We start from the raw sequence: 25,634 nt of genomic DNA, 5'->3' as shown, positions 1-25,634 counted from the left end.
GGGCCAAGCAATTAGCAGGCCTCTAGTCTTTTGAAACGGGATCTACAACGTGAACATTTGCACAACAATAGATTTAGTTAGTTCCCTGGGCTAAACCTCGAATGGATCGTCGTTTTCTTTATCGCGGACGCAAAACTCAGCAAAATGTTAGAATGTTAGAATTAGTCGGACTGGGAATTTTTAGTTTTTGTGTCTCGGCCGATGATGCGTTGCATTCGCGAAAGAACCTTTCCGAGCTCCTGACTCCCTAATTTCTAACCAGCGTGTAGCGTTTAAAAAACGAATCCCGAACGGGTGACGTCACGCACGGCTCGGTATCGAGACCGCGTCACGTGCGCGCAGAGAAGGGTCGGATGTTCACGTTCATACGAAAATGTTGTAAATATTCGCTCAGCATACATCTGTACGTACATGCATTGTAACGTTACTATTAAAAAAGTAGGAATTAATTTAAAACGATATGCAAGCGCAAGTCCGACGCGGCGGCTCGTTGGTCTAGGGGTATGATTCTCGCTTAGGGTGCGAGAGGTCCCGGGTTCAAATCCCGGACGAGCCCTGAATTTTTTTTAAAATTTATTTTCTAGATGTAAGAGTGCTAAACATTGAGAAGTAAAATATTATGAGGGTCATAAACATGCATATGTATGTGTGTGTGTGTGTACATATATATATATATATATATATACGGTACAGGCCAAAAGTTTGGACACATCTTCTCGTTCTGTGTGTTTTCTTTATTTTCATGACCATTTACGTTGGTAGATTCTCACTGAAGGCATCAAAACTATGAATGAACACATGTGGAGTTATGTACTTAACAAAAAAAGGTGAAATAACTGAAAACACGTTTTATATTCTAGTTTCTCCAAAATATCCACCCTTTGCTCTGATTACTGCTTTGCACACTCTTGCCATTCTCTCGATGAGCTTCAAGAGGTCGTCACCTGAAATGGTTTTCCAACAGTCTTGAAGGAGTTCCCAGAGGTGTTTAGCACTTGTTGGCCCCTTTGCCTTCACTCTGCGGTCCAGCTCACCCCAAACCATCTCGACTGGGTTCAGGTCGGGTGACTGGGTTCAGCCAGGTCTCCACTTTTTGTACATAACTCCACATGTGTTCATAGTTTTGATGCCTTCAGAGAGAATCTACCAACGTAAATGGTCATGAAAATAAAGAAAACACATTGAATGAGAAGGTGTGTCCAAACTTTTGTCTTAAACGTTGTAGTTGCTTATTGTATAATACACATACTTTAACGTCATTTCCCCCTCTCGTTTTAAAAAGTAAATACTTGCCATGTATAAGGATTAAGGCTCAGCGATTATCTAGTCGCTATTTTGTGCCACAATCTGTGTCCTGGTGGCCGCCGCGTCCCCTCGGGATAAAAGCCCCTCTTTTTACTTTTTGGTCCCCGAAAGCGGAGGAAAAAACGCGGCGTTTCCCCGCAATGCCGATGAATCGTGCTCGGTGACACGGGAAGGGATTTGGAGGCGAGGAAAGCCGAAACCGACGCGAACGGCCGCCAGTGATTGATGTTTCGCGGGGATCATCGTTTAGCCGCAGAGGTTATCCGTGGAAATAATCACGGCACCTCATTTAAAACAATGCAATCGTCTAATCCAATTAAAATGTCCACGACGCAGTCCGCGTCCCGCGATTAGGAGACTTTGCTGTGGAGGAAGAGTGAGAGCAGTCAGGAATTTTTAAATAGTTCATTATCAGCATGTGGCCTGATAGCAGGATTAGGGCTTGAAAGGGGGCTGTTTTTTCGGGGATGTGAGAGAGAGGGGATTACTGCATAATGCATGGTGGCTGTGGGGATTGTATAAACTCTTGTTTGCTTAACTTCTGTTACTTCTTCTGCGCTGGGAGAGCCGCAGAGAGGGGGTGAACCTCGGGAGGGCCCTGTTACTGTGCATGGGGTGATGTTGGGGCTCCCCCCACTTCGGGCTGGCCTCCGCATTCGCAAAGCTCTCTAGGCCTTCCCAGCTCAGCATCATGCGATAAGCAGTTTGCATACATGAAAGAGTGTGCAAAAATGAAATGAAACGGGTGGTAGTAGCCTAGTGGGTAACCCACTCGTCTACGAACCAGAAGACCCAGGTTCAAACCCCACTTACTACCATCGTGTCCCTGAGCAAGACACTTAACCCTGAGTTGCTCCAGGGGGGGGGACTGTCCCTGTAACTACTGATTGTAAGTCGCTCTGGATAAGGGGCGTCTGATAAATGCTGTAAATATAAGTTCATTATTCTGCGTGCAGCAAAATGTAGAACGCCAGATCTGAAATGAACAGAACACAGATCAGGTAGACAACTTGTCTTCCAACCGGAATGATGGTGAGAACATCAGTCGTGAAAAGTCAACTCTGGATTCATATAGGAAATGAGACCTCCACACATGTATACTTGTTTTACACTCAGTGGGAGTTTTTGTGCGAACCATTTACATGGCTAATAGTTTTTTTTTTTATCATTATGTATTCAACTAAACCAGACCATCGTGGGCGTGTATTGATTTAAATGTATTGATGTCCCCAGATATGCGGATGTAGGATGTATCCGAAAGCCCAGGATCCAGAACAGCTCTGACCACCCCATGTTGTTCTCACCTACGCTTGAAACTCAAGTCTTAGAGGAAGTGGACCCCTGTCTTTCAGCAGCATGCAGCCTTCCTTCCTTTTCCCCTCTTGCGAAACTGATTTAGCCCGGAGAAAATCCTGTCTTTTGTCAAGTCCAGGGCCTGAGGTCTAACGCGAGGAGTGTGTGAGCGTATGCGGTGAGACAATGTTCATGTTTGTGAAAGAAAGGCATTCTGGGGTGTGAGGGCATGCAGAGGCCAGTCCTTCCTGTTTGTCCCCAGAATTCTGGCACATATAGAGACACACACATACACACCTACCTGCAACAAATTAGATATTCAGGTCCCCATTCTGTAGATGCACAGGCAAATCTATGCATTAGCACACAATGAAAAGGACGTTTCCACACCCAGACTGTTGCAATGATAGGCCTACGCAAACACTGTGTATTGGATGCTTCCGAGCCAGACTTCTAAAGTATTTCTCATCAGGGTATTGGGCTTTGAGATGCGCACTCCCGGCATTATCAGAGGTGATACTACACTAAACGGCCCATACTGCCCACATCACATTGTCAGACGGGGTGAGCGTCAACTTTCGTGCGGTCTAAAACCTGTAATAAACATCTAATACGCAGCCTGTTGAACACCGCATTTGGGGAGTTCCGGTGGGCAGAAATAATGAAACACATTAACTGGAAAAAAGGGGTCGGGGGAGCAAAGACTTTCACAAGCAAGGTGTAAAAAGCCTGCACGATTGGCCATATGTTGAATATTTAAGGCCATGTATTTCTGATGCGTTTTAGTCGTGCGTGCTTGTGGCCAAGTCTTGTTTGTGAGTACTGAGTAAATGAAAACCGGATTTTAGACATTTCAATTCTCAACACCAATTTCAGAGAGGAAACGGATCATGTTGCGATTTACTTTTAAAATGTCCATCGAAAGAAGCAAATCAGCAGGAAAGTCACTATCCACATTCCCAGTTCTTTAGTTGCTCTTCATAATGTGTGAACCATTCATGAAACGATTCTTCTTGTTATGCTACTTGTTCCCACTAGGAGGTGCCCTTTACCTACAAGTTTCACAATATCTAAATAATTGTATTTATAGAAGTGAAGTGAGTGAAAGTGACCACAGCACACAGTGCACACAGTGAAATGTGTCCTCTGCTTTTAGCCCATCACCCTTGGTGAGCAGTGGGCAGCCTTGAAAGGCTGTAAACAGCCCCTCTGTGGCACCTCAGTGGAACTTTCTTGGTTCGGGATTCGAACCGGCAGCCTTCTGATTACAGGTCACTTCATTACTACAGTCACTTCACCTTCAATAATATTAATTTATATAAACAAACGATTGCAGCTGAGTTAAGGCAGTCCTGAGGCAGACAAAAAATAACATTAGGAGTGTTGGAAAAAATTTAATATAATAAAAATTAGATCAATTTACAAAACCAAACAGAATTCTGTTTTATGTACATATTTACACCCACAATGCAGTATACAAATGTACATTATTTCCATTGCAACATGATAGCCAATAACATATTTACCTACAATACCACTCAAAATAAATGAAAACAACAATATGTATTACAGTTCATCAGGAGACAAAAGTTGGTCATTGCATACATGGGAACAGATCTGAAAATGGATAGCAGACTGAAAGGGGACTAAGATCAGGTTCACATTCGAGGTCCCTATATGCCTTAACAAAATCTTTCTTAGTGCTCATTTTGGTACCGTTATTTTTATCTTATAATTTGCCATTTTTTGCAGTAGCTCTTCCTTTATGTTTTACATGGCAAAACACAAATCTTCTTAGCAAGTTGGAATCATAATGCATCACACAACATCTCCGGATCCAAACCAGAACTTTGGTTAGGAGCCATTTACCCAATAATCACCCAGCTTGAAGAAAAGATCCTAACTTGTGGGGTGACAGATACACAGCCACTGTTTAAACGAACCCCAGAATGACCTTTAAGCAGGTATGAATGCATTAGACATAGTAGAGACATTTCAATATTGATTTGGTGATTCAATCCAAACATGTCGTACTCAATCAAAAAAAAAAATAAAAAAATCTGGCTACAGACAGATCTTTAGATGTTCATTGACAATTTTCCAGTAATGCAATTTAAACAGTGAAGGGTAAATGGCACGATTGGCATATTTTTCCCTTGACATATTTTGATTGCAATGGGTGCACCTTTAATCGGTCACTGTGTTGCTTCCTCAGTAAATCAACCTGTTCGCCCTCAGTGATAATACAATATATACTTTGCTACTTGCTTGTTTGGCCACGTGGTGGGTTGGCTGTTACGACCAGGTTGGGACAGAAATAGCCAGCCTGCCATATTTACGTGTCCATGTCTTGTCACGGGGCTGTAAACAGTCAGTGTGAGTGCCCATGTCTTGGTGGATATGATCACATTCAGGTTACATACACGTGTTGAGCCTGACCGGCTCTTGTCTGCCTGGACTTCTCTTATGTGTCATCACCAGACAGCTTGCTCATGGTGTATTTTATATAGAACATGAGCCAGGTCTGCATAAGCACAGTCAACGGCGTGTGAAGTTTTACAGCAACTTTTCCCATCTCACTTTGAGGGCAGAAGGATACAGGAACTAGACAGAGGACAAGAATCTGGGCAAACTATCTGACTTCTTCAGCCAAGCATCCAGGGCTTCTTGTTAAACACTCACCCCCAGTGGCATTTAAATAATTTTTTTTCTGACGAGGGCAAAGGGTTTATGTTAATATTCAAATAGCCAGATCCTGCCCTTCAGGCGTGCCCATTGGACAGAGCTTCTCCCAGGCGAATGCTGCCCAAGAACGTGGTGTGGTTGGTCATGCTGATGGACGTGTCCTCGTACACCATGCGGATGGAGATTTTCTGGCGGGCGTGCAACAAGCACACCCCGGCCGTGTAGCAGGTGTTGAACTTGCGCTGTCCTGCCTCGATGCTGCGGGTGCAGCGCAGGAATGGCGTTTTGTCCACCATCACTTCATAGCTTGCGATGTCCGTGAAGTTCAGGTAATATACCTGGCAGGACATTCGCACGCACGCACCCAATCACACACACACACACACACACACACACACACACACACACACAGACACACAGAGACTTTCTTAAGAAATGCAGCACCAAACATGAAAGACTCCTGAAGACTCCCTGGTATTCAGTACATTGTTTGATGAGGCAGTGCACGTTATGGTACAATGCCACGATAGCAATCGTGCCAGATATGAGAACTCTAGAATTACAGTACTTAGTTCAAATAGGCTTTTACTGAAACACTTCATTCTCCTGACTTCAAACTGCATGAGGAGCTGAGCCAGGTTCAAAACACATTATCCCTGCTCCTCCCTGAACAGCATGCATGACATGCACTCTACACACCCATATACATCTCCCGCTGCCGCGCTCAACACCCTCGCCTGAATCCATTAGAGACCTTAGCTCTGGGGTAGAGTAGAAATCATTTATGGTGTGGAAGGGCTTTAAAAAAAATAATAGATTCTGTATTTTATAATGTCAACACAGTTAATTCTATCTGTACGGTGAAATTATATGACAGGACCAGGATCGGTTCGTGGCTGTGATATTTTCGGCTTGTACTATTTGTGAGTCATTTCCAATGGCAGTTTTGTATTCATCTCATGGATGGGGGCGGCATCATGGGCATCGCCGATGGGCAGGAAGGGCGCGTTATGCACCTGCCGCTTCCTCCGAAGCAAAGAGTGGCGGCCCCTGCACCTAGTCAACCCGAATGTGAGTTCGGAGTGACCGGCGGATTACTGACAGATCGAAGGCTTGTTTCATTTGATCTATTGGGTTATTGCAGTATTTTTTAAGACCCTTAAACTTTGGATTTAAGGATTACTAGTAATCTTTAAAGATATTTAAGGCCTTCATTTTGGAAAATTAAGAAACCCTGTGTGATGTGCAACTGAATACCTGCCTGTGACTTATTTTCAATAAAATCCTCACATCTAAAACCTCATTGTCTTTATTTATACATTGTAATCATGTATAATTACAATATTACGCCTCAGTTTAACTATTATTATTATATATTCCAAACCTCAACATGGTGCAGAAAGGAGGTGTGCTGGGGTGTGGCATGCGGGTGGAAATAGGAGGAGTTAGGTCAGGGACCGTACTCACTTCTACCTGACTATAGATGAAGTAGGTGCCATCCATCAGGACCTCCAGCTCCCCAGAACGCGAGTGCATTTTAAACACCTTGTGGTGGATGGAGATCATTTTCCAGTTTCTGAGTACGCCTTCTGAAAGATCTCAGTGTGAGAGAAGGGCAGTCACTCAACATCGGTAATTAGAGTGAGAAACACAAACTTAGACACAAACACACACACAAACACTGTGCCTTGCATGCATACATAAATCCCACACAGATTCATTAGCGGCATCTTTCGCTCTGCACTGTCTGGCCTACTGACTATGTTGAAATAAGAATAAACACAGTGAGGTAAACAGTCTGCGGTGTGATTCAGATGAAGTCAGGAAAGAACCAAAAATCCTGCAGACTGTGGGAAAATGATGCAGACTTCTAAAAGTTAACGCTTACCTTCCTTCACCTGTATAGTGGTTTCTTGTCCTTGCAGATGGACCACAGCTAGCTACAGTGCACAGAACAAATTGTTGTTTATAGACTGCCACCCAGTGGAGAGCATTAAAATACTTGCAAAAAGACTTTTTTGCATTATAACAGTTTTCTTTTTTAAATAAACCAAGGTCAATAATTAAAGTGAAGAGTTGGCCAGAGTTTAAAGCCCAGGCAACCAGGTGAGAAGACCAAACCAGACTGAAGCTGTCCTGTTTCTTAGTAATGTAATTAGCGAGTTGCAGTAGAAATGTTTATACACTCTGGTCTATTGAGTATAAAACTGGCCGCCATAATTATAACCACAGAAATTCAAGACGTTTTAAGACTGTGGGGAAAGGGAGTAAATGGAGAGCTATTGTTAAATTGTGGTGCAGTGTAATAAGAAACAGACAGAAATTGACATACCTGAGAGTCTCTGAGACGGCCTTTCTCCACTCCTCCTACAGACAATTTTAACATTAACAGTCATACAAAAGCAAGACAACAACAAATATGTGTACTTAAACTCATTTTTGATTATATAGTATAACTGGACACATGCATCTATATATTTTACCTGGACCACCTTGTGGGCCCGGTGGGCCCGGTGGGCCCTGTGGCCCTGGAGGGCCAGGGGGTCCAGGTGGTCCAGGAGGCCCCATGGCATTAGTTCCTGGGATTCCTGGTATTCCTGGTATGCCTGGTGGTCCCTGTGGCCCAGGTTGGCCAGGAGGACCTTGGGGTCCTTTTTTCCCTGTGGGAGATGCCCAAAAAAATAGCTAAAAGGCAGCCTATAAATTCTGAGATTTCTTAGTTAAATTTAATAAAGAATGTCCTCTTAACAAGATGCATTTGGAATATTTTAAAAATGTACGTTGTACAAATGTACTTATGTACTCATGGCCGCAAATACCTTGAGCGTTTAATGATTGCGGAATGATTGTACAGCATATCTGGAATGATTTAAAAATAATAATAATTTGATCTGAATTTAATTTGGATCTATTACCCAGACTATTATTTGGCTGAATGTTCCTTGAACTTTGGCCAGATGCTTTTGGTAGCCATCAGCAAGATATGATGTACAACCATTTCACCCTGACAAAAACATCACAGCAGACCACAACTCTATGCATTCAATAGAAGAACATCACACTTATTTTAAAATAGACATTTCATGTGACCTACCTTTTTTCTTATCCTTTTTCTTCCCATTACCACCATTTGAGTCTAAAGAAAGAAAGAAATGAAAGAAAAAAAGAAATGTACTTACTATAATTATTTCACTCATTTTCTGGAATGAGAACGGTATAGTTAAGACTTAATGCTTCATGCTATTGTCATTCTGCTGCTGCACACAAAAGCTTTTTACCCAGTGCGACTGGAGTTCAACAGTGTTTAATAAGGTTTAAAATAATGTGACTCAAAGAATCCCCCTTTATTATAAAACTATAGAACTGCTAAATTTAGCACATTATTAGTTGAATTGGGTGGGAGTTTCTCCAGAAAGTGTCATTTGTACAGAGTTCTTCTGTACAGGGAGGATTTCTAATAAATGGCGTCGATAAGGGGTTATGATAGGAACAAACAAGCCCTAATCTGACTTCAGTAATGTACTATACAAAGTACATATATCATATGCAGATGCTGTTAAATTAAATAAGCTTACAGTATGACTTAAGCTTATGATCGTTTTGTTTATTTAAAAAATGAACAGGTCAAAACCCTACCCCTTTTTTGTTGGAATTTGAATTAAATATGTCATCATTATATGAACCAATGCCCGAGCAGACCTCCAAACCCTGTAATCGGCCCTGTAATCAGAAGGTTGCCAGTTCGAATCCCGACACACTGCTCCCCATACACTTCTGTCATGGCTGCCCACTGCTCACCAAGGGTGATGGTTAAAAGCAGAGGACACATTTCATTGAGTCACAGTGTCACAATCGTCTTCTGTTTACTGTAGAATCATTTGTGACAGAACAGCTACAGCTAGAGCAATACAGTTAATGTCATTTAATGCAAAGACTGACTAGAAAGCAGTCACGTCGGAAATATTTCAATGCACAAAACCAGGACGACATGATAGCTGGGTTAAATAATGCTAAAGAATAACAGGATGGACATGTAAAACCCACCCAGTAAAGAGGCTGTGGATTAGTCAACTCAAAGCCAGCGCTGACCTAGCAGGGATCGTGTGAGAAGACCTTTTCACCGGTATCCAAATCCATTCTCCCTGTGTGAGCTGACCCTGCAGCAGGCCACACACAGCCTCGACCTGGTGACCATTCCTCTAAGGAATGCTGGTGGGCAGATTCTCCATGGGCTTGAGCAACCTGTAGAGCATATTTGGGATGCCCTGGATGGCAACGATCAGCAGCTTTACCACAGCAATAACTGCAGACTTACAGGTTCACCTGAGGGGTTAAGTAATAGAAGCTTGAAGAGATGGGCACACGAGATTCTAAAAGGACAGGAGGGTCTCAGTCATACTGTCCCATTGTTTGGCTTTCTGCTTATTTGAATTTGTTTATTGCGATTTCAGTAAAGACGTTTATAATGAGTCTTTGTTTCTTCCCAGCCCCTTCAGCATGTTTAGATGGGTTTCCTAGAAATGTCTGCCTGTATGAATGTCCGTAATGTTCATAAAACCAAATGCATTGTGAGCCCTAAATGAATTTGACTGATTCTTCATTTGAATGTAACGGCATGCTCCCCCCCCCCCCCACATGTGGCACACAGTGACCGCAGGTAACATGAGATGCCGTATCCTGACAAAACCGCAGCCCAGGGGCTATAACGCCACGGCAAACACCCATAAACCAAGGTGGGCGAATGCACGCATGCATGCGCTCGCACGGACACACACACACACAAATGCACGCTCGGGGACATCCATTTAGATAGGCAATTCTGGGATGGCATCCCTCCAGTGCTTGCGGATGATTACGGATAACATCTTACGACACCAGTCCACTGCGATTTTGCCTCGTGCCCTGCGGACAACAGAGCAGACTCTCATTGGTCGGTTCCTTTAACGAGCAGAGCCAGGTGAAATCTGGTCCACGTTAGGAGTGGGACTGTTGGGATGCCCTTTCTCTTGCTTACTAAACTCTTCTCAGGAGCCTGGGAGCAGTCTGTAACTAATGAGTGTTCCGAAACGACAGAATTTTACAGAATTACATTTTTATTTTGTATTATTTTTTTTAAACGTAACACGAAGGCGAGTCCACTGCGGCGAGAGCCTGCCATCCTGCTGAGGAGAGTGGAGCACGGCAGGGCCAGGAAAGAATCACAGATATTACTGTGGTACTTCACGTGGTGCCAAGAACACAAAAAGAAGGCGGAAAAAAAAAAAGACGGCGACCAAGGGGGGAATAATCTCAAATGAAACATTTCCCAGAACACTTAAGCAATTCAATAAGTGGGCACCATCCAAGAACGCAGATCACACGATTAGTCGTCAGGCCAGCTGCATGCTCCTCGGGGTGTCTTCAAACTGGCGAGGAGGTTAGATCCCTTCAACAATCGCCGTTTATCAGCAATTAACAACAGATACCGACGGCGTAGCTGCACGTAAACGGGAGCGCGCGGCAGCTGGCGAGGATGGAGTGAACGGCTCTGAAAGACGACCCTGAACAAGTGTGCTGGGACCCCGCTGGACGCTGCAGTCAGTGACACAGGAGACCCGGGAATCTGGATCCTGCCGGGAACCACGTGCTTGTTAGCATTGGCTGCAGAGTTGTTTTTCTCAATACAACAATTTCATTTTTTTTTTTTTTTTTTTTTTTTTAATTACTGTTGTTTCTGCGCGTTGCCTGCTCGGCTTCTCACGCAATATCTCTTTTCTCAAAACAGCAGAGATCAAAAGTTAGAAGAACAATTTGCTTAAGACGCTTGCTTCAAATTTAGTATTTGTTCCAGATGACTTTCGTTCGCAGAGAGTTCATTGTGATCTTTGATCTGAAAGTAAACATGAACGGCCTGGCGTCCAAGGCATCAGAACTCAGACGACCGCCATCGCTGGACACGGCAGACACGGCAAGGGACGAGAACGTGGCGGCCCGATCGGCCCCAGACCAGAGGTACTTTCTGTGCTCTCGGCAGGCGGAATAATGAAAGGAAACACGTGGAAAGGCCGGAAACCCAAATTGTTGAGCAAACAAGGCGATTTGTCGGTCCCTCAACACCTCGCCAAAACCACCTTTCAAGGCTCGGCCAAGGGCCATAAAAACAGACTGTAGCTGCTCTACTGCAGCAGCAGTAATATCTGACGCTACCAGAATTTAGCAAATAAATACTGCATAACGACAATTGTTCCTGAGCGAGGGAACCGCCAAGCAAACGCATGTTTCATAACCTGCGAGATTTATGTATCCAAATGACGACATGTGTGCAGAGGAGTCAACAGAGCTGTGTTTGTTTGTGCGTGCGCGAGACCATGCGCCAGCGGGAGGTGAAAGTTGAAACCAGTCACACTCTTTCTATTGACCCGCAAATGTAAACACTTGTCCAACACTGTTACCATGACACTGCGCCTCGTATACATTCCGCCGTTTGATAGGAAGTTCGTGTGTGGGAGCAATTTCAACACAGTGTCCCCCACCAGGTCTGCTTACCGTCCACAGAAACAGTGACACATCACCACTGAGGGCCAGAAACATCAGCACTTCCCCACCATCTGGTTTCTCCCAGCAGCGGGGACGGTCTAAAATAGGACCCCAGAATGGCTAGCATCTAAAGAAAAATGACGTCTTGCATTACACGCAGGTGAAGGGAATAACGCTGACAAAAAGGTGACAGAACGTGAATGGGCCAGTCAGTGGCCTGCCACGCTGCAAAAAATGGTTTCATTTATGGTTTGAGGAAGCTTGAGGTGTTGACTTGGCTTCAAACTTCTCCAGATCTCAATATGATTAGGACTTAAAAAGCATCTGCTTCAGAAGACATGGGGTCCCATACAATCTCTACTTTCTGAGCACTAGTGCAGTTCATGCCACTGTTTTGGTGATAAAGGGGGGCTGTCTGAATATTAGGTGGATGGTCATAATGTTATGGCTGTAAAAAAAAAAAAAAAAAAACAGCCTGCACAGTGAGCCTCCGGATCCAGATCCAGCCTTAGAACAAACTTTGTCCTGAGCGTGACCCCATACAGCTTATCAATGTCCCAGTGCAGCTGTGTAGAGACCCCTGCAGCCCATACACACCCACACACTCTCCCTCAAACATACAGTAACCCCCCCCACACACACACACACACACACACACACACACACTTGAAAACCCATACACACTCACTCACGCACGCGGCTCATTACTCAGCTGTCGGTGTTAGCAGGTGTCCCCACTTAGACGCAGCCCCAGTGTAAGCCACTCCGCACTTTAATGAGCAATAAATACTCATCAACCCGGACAGGGAACCAAACAGAGCCTGTCCCACTCTCTCTCTCTCTCTCTCTCTGCATGTCTACACACACACACACACACACACACACACACACACACACGGTCCTTAGAGCCTCACACCCTCGAGAGTTCACTTCACAAAAGAATCCCCCCCCTTTGGCTCTGTAAACAGATTGTGACTTCGGTAAAAGGCTTTAATGAATGGAACAAATTAGCATCAAAGGGAGGCAACATTAGAAGCACATTTTCGCAACACGTAGCGCAAAGACACATCTGCCGCGAGACGCGCCGTAAAGCACACAGCATATTTATGAAGGCAAAGTGCAGCAACATAAAAGAGAGTTGATTATTTTAAGGAGGGGGGGGGGGGCGCGACACCGTGCCAGCTCACGGTGACTGATAAGATTCTCGTCTCACACATATACACACACACACACACACACACACACACACATACACACAAGGCTAATTGCGCTGAATGGGGCAGTAATGAGGAATGTCTCTCATCTCCTCGCGGCTCCAAGTGCCGAGGAATCTGTGAGATCCGTGCTGACACCAGGGAACAAGCCAGAGAGTGGGCCGAACACAACACACATATTCGAACCCGCTGCATTTGTTTACTCTGCGTGCAGAAGAACAGAGTCGGTGAATGGGAGTTGGAGAGGAGGGGGGGGGGGCGGCCATAAGAAGGGTGTGTTAATTGAACAGATTAGAAATGTAGTGTGTGGTGAACCACAACACCAACCAAAGAGCCCCACTTAAAGGGCTTCCTTTTGGCCGTGTCAGAGAACTGACAGACAACGTTAAGTTAACGTTTACCACAAATATCCCCCAAAACAAACTGTTATTTGGGGGGAGCCGCAGATCAGCCAGGTGTCGCACGGCTCCTGTTCGCTGCTGAGAGTGTGTGTGCGAGAGGGAACGAGAGCAGGAATGAGCTCATGGAGAGAGACCTGAAGATCCCAGTGCCGTCGGGGCTGTCCATGTACAAAACGCGGCTACAGCTTGACCCGACGCGGGGGTGTCCAAGCACCAAGGACTGTCAAATGGCTAATTGTGAAATGTGATTTTAACCACATGTGACTATTTTTTTTTTTTTAAATACCAGGGTTCTTACACATTTTCACAAAATAATTGCCATGACTTTTCAATTACTCTGAGGCAAATTCTCATGACCATAAGTTCTCTGAAATGTAAATGCAAATTTCAAGGGGAGAGTTATTTTTTATTTTTTTTTACCAACATATTGTTAAACTAAATTCATGCAAACCCTGAAAAGTTGAACTTTCTTCGTTATACATGCAAGCCCAAGCCTGGGTAAAATGGGCCCAATCATAGATCACTGGCTGTAATTTACATGACACATAAAATAAGACACGCGGCTGTGGAGGTGCTGGAATTGGGAAGCTATGCACTCAGTACCACGTGACGTGGTTCACTACGTAAAACTGAGCAAAGATACTTTAGACCTCTGTTAGTTATAAACATTCTGCTTGTAAACGTAGAAAAACATTTCTTGCACAGTCTTACGAGAACTATGTACTTATTTATAAGTTCTTATACTTATTAACGGCTTCCATAACTTTTTTCCATAACTGTAATACAGCATTAGCTCATTCATATGCATCACAGCACACGGTGCACACAGTGAAATGTGTCCTCTGCATTTAACCCATCACCCTTGGTGAGCAGTGGGCAGCCATGACAGGCGCCCGGGGAGCAGTGTGTGGGGACGGTGCTTCGCTCAGTGGCACCGCAGTGACACCACAGTGACACCATGGCGGTCCGGGATTCGAACCCGGCAACCTTCTGATTACGGGGCCGCTTCCTTAATCGCTAGGCCACCACTGCCTATAGAGCTGATCCTGGTCTTACTTACCAAGAGCATCTGACTGCAGTTATTATTAATCATGTCAGGCATTACAGCAAAGACACAGTATCAATGTGGTATCTTATATTAAATATATACTGCTTTTTACATCCAGTTTTATGATCCAGACAAGTGATTTATGGACTTCTCAACTTCAACATTCAAAGTCTGCTTTGCACCAGAACCTGTTAAACACCTGTGTGTGTGTGTGTGTGTGTGTGTGTGTGTGTCTGTGTGTGTGTGTGTGTGTGTGATTGATGCAGATCGCCACAGGAATTCGGTTGATTTACAATATTAAGATTTTCCACAGTATTCCACATACAGGACAGGTTTGCATAGCCACATTTCACAAGTACCATTTCTTTACTCGTTCACTTGTTACTAAACTGAACTTTAACTGAAGGGTATTTTTTTCTATGTGTGGAAGTGTAATATAAAGTATTCTTATCACGTCACAAAACTAATGTGTACTACTGGGATCAACTTCTGAGCGCCGATTTGACCAGCGTTGCATGCAAACGTTGTAATGCGTGCCATGTGCATGCATGCAGCGTGTTTACTCACAAAACATCTACAACGGCGTAAATAAACCCTTGAAACCGTAGTAAACGGTCACGGCTTCAGCGCCGTGGGTCAGGGGTCTGCGTTACGGGTTCGAGTTTCCAGCCCACTGTGCCAGTTTGGATGCGATTTATTTATATTCTTTGCCTCCTTTTTGTTCCACCCTAAAAAAAAAAATAAGAAAAAACCCCAACCTTCCCCATCCTGCTCTGGGCCGCTTTAGCTGCTGTAAGCATAATCCAGAATTACACCCCTGTCATTCCCAGCTCCACCGAGGGGTTTCCTTTGGACTATTTAGGGAATTATCTGAAGGACAAGCTGGACCTCTGTACGATTATTTCTGGCCTGTTCGGGGTTCTAAGTATGTCTGTGGGCATGCCAAAGCCCCATTTTCATCTGCCAGGGGTTGTAAACTTCCACTCTGGTTCAGGGCTAATTTGTAATGGTTCTTCTAATCCCTCGTGTTTGCAGGCTTGTTTGTAGTGGCTCCATCCTTTTATGCCAGTCACTTTTTTTGGGGGTTTCCAGGCTGTTCTTAACAGATCACTCCCTTTATCCTTTATGGTGGTTATGGGCATGTTTGGATCCGGATGCCAGGCAAGCATCTTGTTGGCCGCTTCTTGGCCAACATTGCCAAGGCTCCCTGGCATTTATCATTTTGACAAAACATGCTGGCGTACCTCGTCTCTGCAGCCTAGCCTGTGTGCGTGTCAAGTGTGTATGCGACAATCATCAGAGCCTCCCTGTCAGAGTTATTTAAAGCGTTCGGACATGCCATTTGTGATTTATTATGATTTCACAAAGCTACCCAGCACAGAGGACGCTGTGCTCCTGTTTAATAAAAAACAGCAGAGCCAAAATCAGAGTCAGAGTTCGAAGCTTAGTGTCCTGATTAAGAAACAAAAGCGCACTAATATGGTAAAACAATACGTCTCCCACCTGCAGATGTAGGGAAAGAGGATACGTGGAAGCCAATAGCCTACACCAAAACCCGATACTCACAGCCCAGTCGCCGATCTCGGCTCCGCTGACTGCTTTTTGGACCCTATCAGGGGAAAGGAATGCAAGTGCTGTTACCCGAGCGGTGGGGGAGGGGTGGGCCGCGGGTGCAAATGTGATAAATGTGTAATATATGGATGCAGAGGTGGGGACGGCGGAGAGGCTGGAAGCCGGGATGATGACAGAGAAGCCGACCAGATGAGCGGCAGGGCAGCTTGCATGCCAACGTCTCGGGCCTTTCAAACGCGCACCACATGAAACAAACCCACATTCCCTGCCATCAAGATACACCACGGGACACAAGCTCTCAGACGTACACACGCACTCCACGTCTATAGGATTCCCGCCCCACCCAGGCAAGGAGACACAAGACCTTCCTATTGATTCTTAATGACACGAGCTCGACAATGCTGTGTACTGAGGGCCACAAACGAGAAATTCAAACCAACAACATGCCCTTATGGCTGTGAGGCCACTAAGGACAGAGTGCTGTTTTAGGGTGAGGTACCTGTTTCTGGCCGTTTGTCTCGCTGGCTTCTTTTGATGCGGTGAACGATGTTCTCCTTCACAAGACGAGGCTCTTCAAGCATGACGCTCCTGGGCTGTGGGCTCTGCACACATGAGAAAAGGGCAGGAGAAGCTGATGAACGACTAAACAACAAAGGTGAACCGTCTCGGTGTCTGGACTATAAAATTGTCTGTATTAAACACAAACACGCCCTGAGCTCCCCATGGAGTGTGTTGCAGGATAGGATTACGTGGCTTTGTTCTACCTGGGTATCAGAGGTAAAAGTGGAGCAGCAGATAGACAGGTCCTTATCAGGACACTCTCGGCCTGTTGGCTTATCTGGATTTGAACGTTAAAAAAATATTGATAAGTACTACTTCTTTGTCCAATCAAAAAGAGGAGAAGGATGAGGGGGAGAAAAATGAAAGAACAAGAGACAGATAGGGAGTGTGGCCGAAAGCAGAGAATGTGTGTTAATGAGTGTGTGTGTGTGTGTGTGTGTGTGTAAGCATGATTCCAAAAGAATCCCTGTTGATTTACAATACAGAGACATTCCATTGGTATGACCCTCCATTTCCACTACACAGAAGTATTACTTCCATTCTCTCTTTGACACCATAGCCTTATTATATTTGACAAGGCATTATATATGTTATATATACACATAATTACCCTATGTGTAATAACCTCATCCTGGGTAACCATACATAAACGTTTCATGTATAAAATTTCACATAGTAAAATGTTTGGAATGTAACCTGCAAAAAATGTCCCCACAATTGTTTTGCCCATAATGGAACAAGATTCATGAACACGGATACATCATGATAATTCTCATAGCTCCTATAGGAATGAAGCTCACGTGAACTGGAGGACGCCCACACAACGCCTGGCCTACGATGCCCACACCAATCGGTCTAAGCATCAGTAGGGAAGCAAAAGTGGCTCAAGAGGCTGACGTTAAAACGCTCCACCTTTCTCCCTCTCAGTCTCTCTCTGTGATCTAATTCTCTTCCTTCCATTATTCTCTGTGTTGGCTGAGGTAAGGACTGCCCTGCCAGCAACCGTACTGAACTCAGAGCTCCTCTCCAGCACTTTATTGTTGTGCCCGCCGCTAATGTTAGCCAGGTGTGGAGGTGTATTTGGAGCCAGGCGCACACACACACACACACACACACACACACAGGACACAACTCCCACCCCAGCATATACAAACGCCAGCCAGCTACATTCTTCCATATACCGACAGCTATACTTTTTAAAAACTGGGACAAAAATGTCCTCTCCTGATTCAGCATGACTATGTGCACACCCACTCAAGGCAGAAGAAGCCTCGCACATCCTCTTTTAACCTCCCAACCTTAAAACCACATTACAACACTACAGACCCCAATAAACCTTCAGCCTCTGTCACCTTGTTACCGCAGGCAACTGGCCGCCGGTCAGGGTCGCGGCAACCCATGGCAAACAGCCTATTCCCTTCCGAACACTGGACAACAAAAAGGGGAAAGGTATGTCTAAACAAAACCCCCAAAATACACCAGGAAGCCCTCTGGGGTATGAATCCTATAGTCTGAACGACCTGTCAGAAGTATGTACTCCCATCTGCCAGGCACTAAAGCACGCCTCCGAAATCTGATACTGACAGCCTAAGCCACAGCATTGTACATCATGTTCAACAAGTCACGGGGCAAAAAAAATAATAATAATAAAAAACCATCCCGTATCTTAAGCCCTAAAACAGTTCCAGCTCGTGTGAGGTGTAGGGTGTCCCGTTTAGCGGATTAAGAATGAGATTAAGATTGACAAGGGCTTGTATTCGCAGAGCAGGTAAATTCTTTAAAAAAAAAAAGAGAGAAGCTGAACGAACAAATACGCTGTTTGATAAACCGCCTGATGAGTGCCCAGATTTATGACAAGTGAGTCGTCCCCCCCCCCAAAAAAAAAAAAACAGTTCTGCTGTATGCGCTCCGCCTGTAAAAAAAAAAAAAAACCTTTGAAGCAATCCGTCAATCAGCACATGCCCACAAAGAAACAAAAGTGGCGGGGCATTTTTAAACAAGCATTTTCAAAATTCATTACCATGAAAGGGGCTCAGCCCACCCCACATACACCAACCTTCACAAGAATGCGGACAACAGCCACAGAACACGGATGAGATTTCACAGTCCTGGCAGCAGGTCGATGTCTCACAACAAAGTAAGACGCGATAAAAACGAGGCGGGAAAAAGGGCGAGGAACGTGCCAAAAGGTTAAAACAGAGCAAGTCTACAAGACGCCGGGCTGCAGGAAAACCAATTCCAGAAACAATTAGATCCGAGAGGCACGCAGATGCAATAAATGCCTTGCCGGGTTCATTAAAAGAAGGTGCAAGGAATTGACATCGCTTCATACGTTATGAATCTATTTCTCATTGCAAGACGTCAGCCAGTAGGCAACTCTCGCGGTAAAGTTCCTGAAACATCATAAAGAGCAGCAGCAACATCAATTAGTTCCAAAGATGACTGCATTTCAGACTTTATCCAAGAAGACAAGGAGGAAGGGAGCCTAGCAGCTACTTGGGTTTAAGCCTCTCGCCAAGAGGCACAATTAGCAGCATTTGAGGACTTCACACTGGCGGGATATCCGACGACTGGGAAGCTGACCACAACTCTGCCTAAAGCCTCGAGGCAGGAAGCAACGGGGAAAGCATGCGATTGGGAGGGAAACGGAGAAGAGTGAGAGATAGGAGGAGGATGCTGACCTGCCAAATGCTAACCTAACGCCACCCTGTCCTGAAAAGGCTCAAGAGACGCCCTGTCTAGACTGTGCAATCTGACTCTATCATGCGACACACGCATTAAGCGAAGGGGCTAATATTCCACCTATTATCACACAAGGATACCAGCTCCACACACGCCTCGAGTGAGGAGATATGGCTTGGAGTTAAAGCAGGATGCCTGTACAGTTTCTACGCGAGGACCGGTCTTCATGGGAAAGGCTGGAAGGAGGAATCTCCCAGCAGGCTAAAGTGCTGCCGGTCTTGGTGGGGAGGGGCACACACACACACACACACACACACACAACACACTAACGAATCAAATGAATTTATTGATCAATTATGCAAGCACGAGACTTCAAGCTCTGATTTGGTGATTTACACAAAACGTAAATCCCCTAAAACCAAGACAGTGCCAGACAAAAGACTTGGAGAGTACACAATCTTGTCTGTGGACAAAAAGGCCACAAAAGCTAAAATGTAAAAGGCAACAGAATAGATATTGAATATTGAAATACTTTTGCTGCCCATGTGCCTTGGGAAAGGTCACAATAATAAAAAAAAAAAATTATAATGGAAATGCACATGGAAAACATGCCTCATGTGACAAAGTAGCCCCACCCACCCCAGCTGTGGGAACCAATAGTGTAGTACTTCTGCACTTTTACCAGAGTAATACATTTTTTTTTGTTAATTCGTAATCTAAGATCAGTCCTTCAGCTTTCTTTTGACACAACTGAGACCCCTCTGACGTAGCGCCACCATTTACACCTTATCAGCGCAAACTATGACGCTGCACTAAATAAAATGAACAATGCAGCTGAATCTGAAACTAATGGCCACTACCGATATTGAGACTCACTCAAAAGTATAGACACACACACACACACACACACACACACACACACACATCCCCACCCTCTCTAAAATCTCAGAATTTCACTCCTGCAGCGACTTGCTGCGCATTTTTGGCAGGTCCACCGAATGCTATCACTTCTGGGAATGCTTTTGGGAAAGTGGATCTGCTGCTCCAGGCTACCGTTTTATTGATTTATTTTCAATCTGATCCCATCTGCGTGCCACGCGGGTGCCCATCCTGCGGTCTGCAGCTATCAAGTTTATCTGGTACCTGCCTTCAGTACCTATTTAAACACATTAAACTTAAGAAAAAAAAAATTTTGACAGTCATAATAATAATAATATTAATAAAACATTATTTTATTTAAATCTTTTATTTTATTTAAATCCTACAATGGACTGGTCGCCTCCCCTGAATATTGCTGCCATAAACTCCAGCATCCTCATGACATGGACCTGGAAAATTAGGTTTAGAAAATGGATGGAATAGCTATAACTGGAGTGACATCTTTAAGGAAACACTGCCTGCGCATCAAAAGTGTTTCCCCATGCAAAACGCTGGCTTCATCAGCCTGAGCAGGCCCTCCTACAGGCCAGCTTTGGCTGACCGCTTCTTATTAAAACAATATGATTAGCCAAATGATGGGGTGTAGCACACAAAATGGCACCCATTGGACCTGTCTCTTACGCTGTCAACATGTCTCTTTATGAGATTTGCACATTTCACATTACTGACACTGTGACATTGTCTGATCCCTTTCCAGCCACAAAATGTGACAATATAAAAATCACTGCCATTCGAGTTATAGGGCCACACAGCACGAGAAAAAGGGGTAAAATGATACAAAGACAAAAACAATATGATGCACCAGCCATGATCATGATAGACGTCATTCTAAAGCATATCAAATTTAACAACGGGCCTGCCTGCCGATCCTTTAAAAGTTTAGAAAAGTATTACATTTGTTTTTGAGAAAAGGGCTTCATTTGAATTTAAATGTCTTAAAGTGGCCTTAAAATATGCCACATACGTTGGGTAATAATTGGGTATTTTTTTATTCTGGTGTTGGTATAAAAGGTGCAGAGAGAGGTGTAAATCACTTCAGGTCACTGTGACAGGAAGAGGTGGGGCAGAACTGGGTATTAGCCAGGAGAAAATCTTTAACATGATTTCAAGGCTCATCAGTAACAGTTAGAAATGTTCTACCCAGAAATTTGGATTTGGCTGAGTGAACCAGCCATAGCCCACCAGTGCCAATACCGGTACAAGCACGCGGAAATTGTTTTGATTATTGATCCATTAAAAAAAAAAAGGAACAGACTCCAAACCAACACAGCATGTTTCCTGCTAATTCTCTGCAGTTCCACTGCTAAATCATGATCTCCCTGGGTTTACCGGCATGGCAGAAATCCTGGACATTACAGATATTGCAAAATTTGCCTATTATTCACAGTGACACTAAGAAAAGAAAAAGCTATTTAAAAAAAGAAAAGGTCTTAAATCTAAATTTTCTCCAGAATCTCTTCACAGGTGAGACAGGACTGGGAAAAATCCACAGAATCCTTTGCGCAGTTTGATTTAAGATGCGTAGTTTTGTAGCTGGGGCACATGTCTGCTCGGGAAAGGAAGGGGAAAATTGCACAATGTTCTGAAGAGATGATATTTGTATAAATGTTTTTCACTCCCGCTTGGCCAAATTCCGGAATGAGTCCGACGATGACCCTGTGCTAATTGCTGCCACTGATCATACTAAATGGAATCCGTAAAGGAGGCGGCTTTGAATCCTCTCTGGTTCCCATGCTGGCCTGTAAAATAGTACACAGCTTCTCAAATCCCACCTTGGCCCTGGCTGAGAACTCCATTTCAAGACAACGGCGTAAGATTTGTGCTCAAAACATGTCAAAACACAGAGATTTCGTGTTCTCGTTCTTTACACTGCTACATATTAAAGGTTTGTTTTTCATCTAATACGCTGAGACATTACTGATGAACAAATATTACAATGACAGGGATGAAAAACCACGTAAGGTGGCATTGGGGATTCAGCTGGGCCAACACGTCGGTGACTCAGAGATCTGAAGAGTTCCAAACGCTCTAAAGGTTCATAAGCCAGTTTTTATAGTCTTGGACACACACACACACACACACACAACAATGTCAGAAAGTCTGGCTCTGCCTGGCTGGCCACCTGGCCATGTAGATCTATTATAGATATGAGGCAGGGGGAGGGGGGTGCAACCGAGGAATTAAGAGACAGATTTCTGAGCAAAGGCCAGTGATGTCAACCCTCAGCAGAGTACTCCAGTTACTGTGGAAATCAGATTATTTAGTTGTTTGTGTTGGCTGAGAGAGGGAAAAAGCCTGAAATTAAATGTTCTCTGGCAAATTACAATAGCATAATGAATTCTGAGAATCCCTCTAGTTGAGGAGTTAAAATTAATGGATAAACAAGACACACGCACACTAATCTGCTGCATGGAATTAAACACAAAGCGTACGATTTAGATACCACAGCATCATCACAGTGGCCATAAGCATCTAATCGAAGAACGTCCGAGTTGCAAACATGCAGGTCCACGGAGGAGACGGCTGAGCGAGTGAGAACAGATGGCGGCGAGACACAGGTGCAGCGACATGTCGATTCAAATGCAGGCCCACAGGCGCACAGATGCAGACGTCGAGCCAATCCAGGCCTGGTCTGAGAACAGCCTCGGCATGTTCTCACCTCATAAGCCCAGAGTTTCCCCAGCTAGTGGCCAGCTCAACATCGCCTCCCTTGGCCACTGAGCTCCAGATGTGGCTGCGGTCTGCTCCCAGAGCAGCTGGGGCACAGCTGGCGCTACACACACACACACACACACACACACACACAGAGCACTGGCCCTTCGAACTCCCATACAGTACGTAGCCTAAGCCAATCTTTACGTTGTAAGTAATTATCCAGGATTCTGGTTAATAAATCATTTTATATAGAGAGACTATTTTTTCCTTAAGCATAAGTATCTGTATTTCTGATCTTGTCACTTTAAAATTTGGCAGTGAGAGTCTTGGTCAGAAACACAATGGTAATATCTGGGGAACAGACATACGACTGGTTCAATCAGCCACAAAAGCATCCTGAATAAGATGTGTAATGTGAGCCTTTTTGTACAGTCTACTGTGTATCAGGCACCCTACATCATGTTGTACCCGGTGTATTATTGTCCAAGCACTCAAACCCCCAAAAATGTTTCATCCTTCCAACAGACCTGTTGTAGACATTACAGACATTTCAAAACCGCAAGTGTCTTGAATTTGTATACTACAAAACTTTTAAGTAATTGTTGAAAACTAATTGTTGCTGATAAAGTTCCTCTCTACATGTATGGAGATATTCCAGACTTTAACAACGTTTGCAATATTTAGATGAATTTGATGCTTCGGAAATTTACTAAATTACACTATTCTCTAAATGGTGGTGTATGTGTAACCCTATTACACCCATGTCAGTGTAACCCATTGCAACCATGTTAAATACCTTGAGCGTATCACCTCTACTCAAAAACTTTGTACATCAATTAGGATTCTTCAAGTCATCTGAAGACTGCAGCCAAACTTCCCTGATGAAAGCGTCAAAAGTGGTCTCACCGCACTGGGGCCTTACATCAAGCAACAATACCAAGTATTTATACGCCATTGTCCACGGGGGCTAATTAAGCTGTTGTTCCGTGACAGCACTGTGTGTCTAGGCATTACACCCAGAGGCCAAATCAACCTGCACCCACCTAATCAGCGGTGTTTAATACATCCATCCGTACCAATCACAGCCCTCGCTTAAATACACACAGCTGCTTTACACCAGTGCCATCTGGGCCAAATATCAGCTCTGTCCGGGACACACGCACATGCGCACAGAGACATGCACCGCACCACACACCACCGCAGCCACTCCGCAAAACACACACTCGTAGAACAGATCTGAACAGAACACACAATCCAGATGCTGCTATGTGTATGGACAAGCCTTGAATGATATCCTATAATAACTTAAAATGGTGGCTGGTGTTTAGGGACGTGCTGAAGGTCCAACACAGTTGCGAATCTTGACGATAAACCTCCAAACAGAATGGGCATGAGATCACTCAAGCCCACACCAGGCCCACGCAAACCAAAAAGCACCCAGTAAACACGGCTGTGTCTCCGAAAAGCATCTTTGATCAAAGATGCCAGGCTACAAGGAGCGATGATTTGGACGCAGACAGATGCAAGAGGTCCGTAATGAATTCTGAGTGGGAAATGTCAAGAGAGAAAAAAAAGCCAATAAACATGCTGGCTCAGCCTCAGTGGATTGGTGTAACTGTGCAAGGCAATCATATGACTGTCATAGTTACAAGGTGTTTAGGGCTTGGGCAATAGAACAAAAGAAAAAGGTAAAAGAATATGAAGAGTACCTGAAACCCGATACAAAACAGAATGACGTCAACCAGAAAAGCTGGTTGAAAAAGGACACCAATACTTTGTATGTACACGCTACTGCATCTAAAAAATGGTGAATATCAGGCAAGTTAGAGGGGAGAACATCTGTTATTTGGACAACACCAATCAGCCATAGCTCCCCCTTTGCCATCAACACAGCTCTGGCCAATTGAGGACTGGATTCCACAAAACTTCTGAAGGTCTTGCTGTCAAAAGCAGTTCCTTTATGTTCAATAACTTGCAAGATGGTGCCTCCATGGATCAGACTTCTGGTTCCAGCACACCCCATAGATGTTCATTTGAATTGAGGCCAAGTAAACCCATCAAGTTCATTGCTGTGTTCTTGAACCATTTTTACATTGTGGCAGGGCATCTCATCCTGCTAAAAGAAAGTAATGCCGTCAGGAAATACAGTGGCCATCCAGTCAGTAACATTTACATTGCCCAAAGAGCTATGAGACAGCCGTCTGGCCATCATAATATGGCCCTAGTCACTTAAGACCTTACATTTGGACAATTTTTTAGCTGGAAACACATCAACTTCAAGGACAAAGTGGTGATAGCCAAAGACAGGGTGGTAGTAGCCTAGTGGGTAACACACTCGCCTATGAACCAAAAGACCCAGGTTCAAATCCCACTTACTACCATTGTGTCCCAGAGCAAGACACTTAGGCCTAAAATTCTCCAGGGGGGGGACTGTCCCTGTAACTACTGATTGTAAGTCACTCTGGATAAGGGAGTCTGATAAATGCTGTAAATGTGATGTTTAATATAGCCCACCTGCTGCCAAGTATCAAAGCTCTTCACATCATCCAGCATGCTGATAATGTTAAAACTTTTCAGTTCATGGTAGAGCAGAGTGCACATTTCAAATGCAACGCTACAGTTCAGGATGAAAGAGAACATGTCTACAGTTTCTGTCTATCTGATGGAAATGTATTTTTACTGGCTGTCATAACATTGTCCAGCTCGCGATCCTGTCAAGCTATGGCCTTGTGTGCAATTCACCACAGGTCCAGCCATTAAGTG

At 44.4% G+C, this 25,634-nt stretch overlaps 1 protein-coding gene and 1 non-coding gene across 5 annotated transcripts in view; one reads left to right on the top strand and one right to left on the bottom strand.

Moving 5' to 3' along the window:
- The first annotated feature begins 484 nt into the window (after nt 1-484).
- Nucleotides 485-556, top strand: trnap-agg (transfer RNA proline (anticodon AGG)). Its single transcript has one exon. It is a non-coding gene; the product is annotated as a tRNA-Pro (tRNA).
- Nucleotides 557-3,979: 3,423 nt separating this feature from the next.
- Nucleotides 3,980-25,634, bottom strand: part of eda (ectodysplasin A) — a 39,338-nt gene continuing 17,683 nt past the window's right edge. The window contains exons 2-8 of one of the 4 annotated variants that reach the window (XM_028983590.1): nt 16,534-16,636; nt 8,378-8,419; nt 7,767-7,943; nt 7,616-7,650; nt 7,172-7,223; nt 6,751-6,881; nt 3,980-5,621 (exon numbers count right to left, since the gene is read on the bottom strand). In XM_028983590.1, the coding sequence (XP_028839423.1) occupies nt 5,361-5,621; nt 6,751-6,881; nt 7,172-7,223; nt 7,616-7,650; nt 7,767-7,943; nt 8,378-8,419; nt 16,534-16,636 (801 nt within the window). In that variant the 3' untranslated portion in view covers nt 3,980-5,360. The remainder of the gene's footprint in view (nt 5,622-6,750; nt 6,882-7,171; nt 7,224-7,615; nt 7,651-7,766; nt 7,944-8,377; nt 8,420-16,533; nt 16,637-25,634) is intronic. The other 3 variants (XM_028983591.1, XM_028983593.1, XM_028983594.1) reach the window with 3 other exon arrangements.

Source organism: Denticeps clupeoides, chromosome 6 (assembly GCF_900700375.1).
Source record: "Denticeps clupeoides chromosome 6, fDenClu1.1, whole genome shotgun sequence".
NCBI classification, from domain to species: Eukaryota; Metazoa; Chordata; class Actinopteri; order Clupeiformes; family Denticipitidae; genus Denticeps; species Denticeps clupeoides.
The sequence above is the reverse complement of the archived record's forward strand: the minus strand, read 5'-3'. Positions and strand labels throughout refer to the sequence as shown.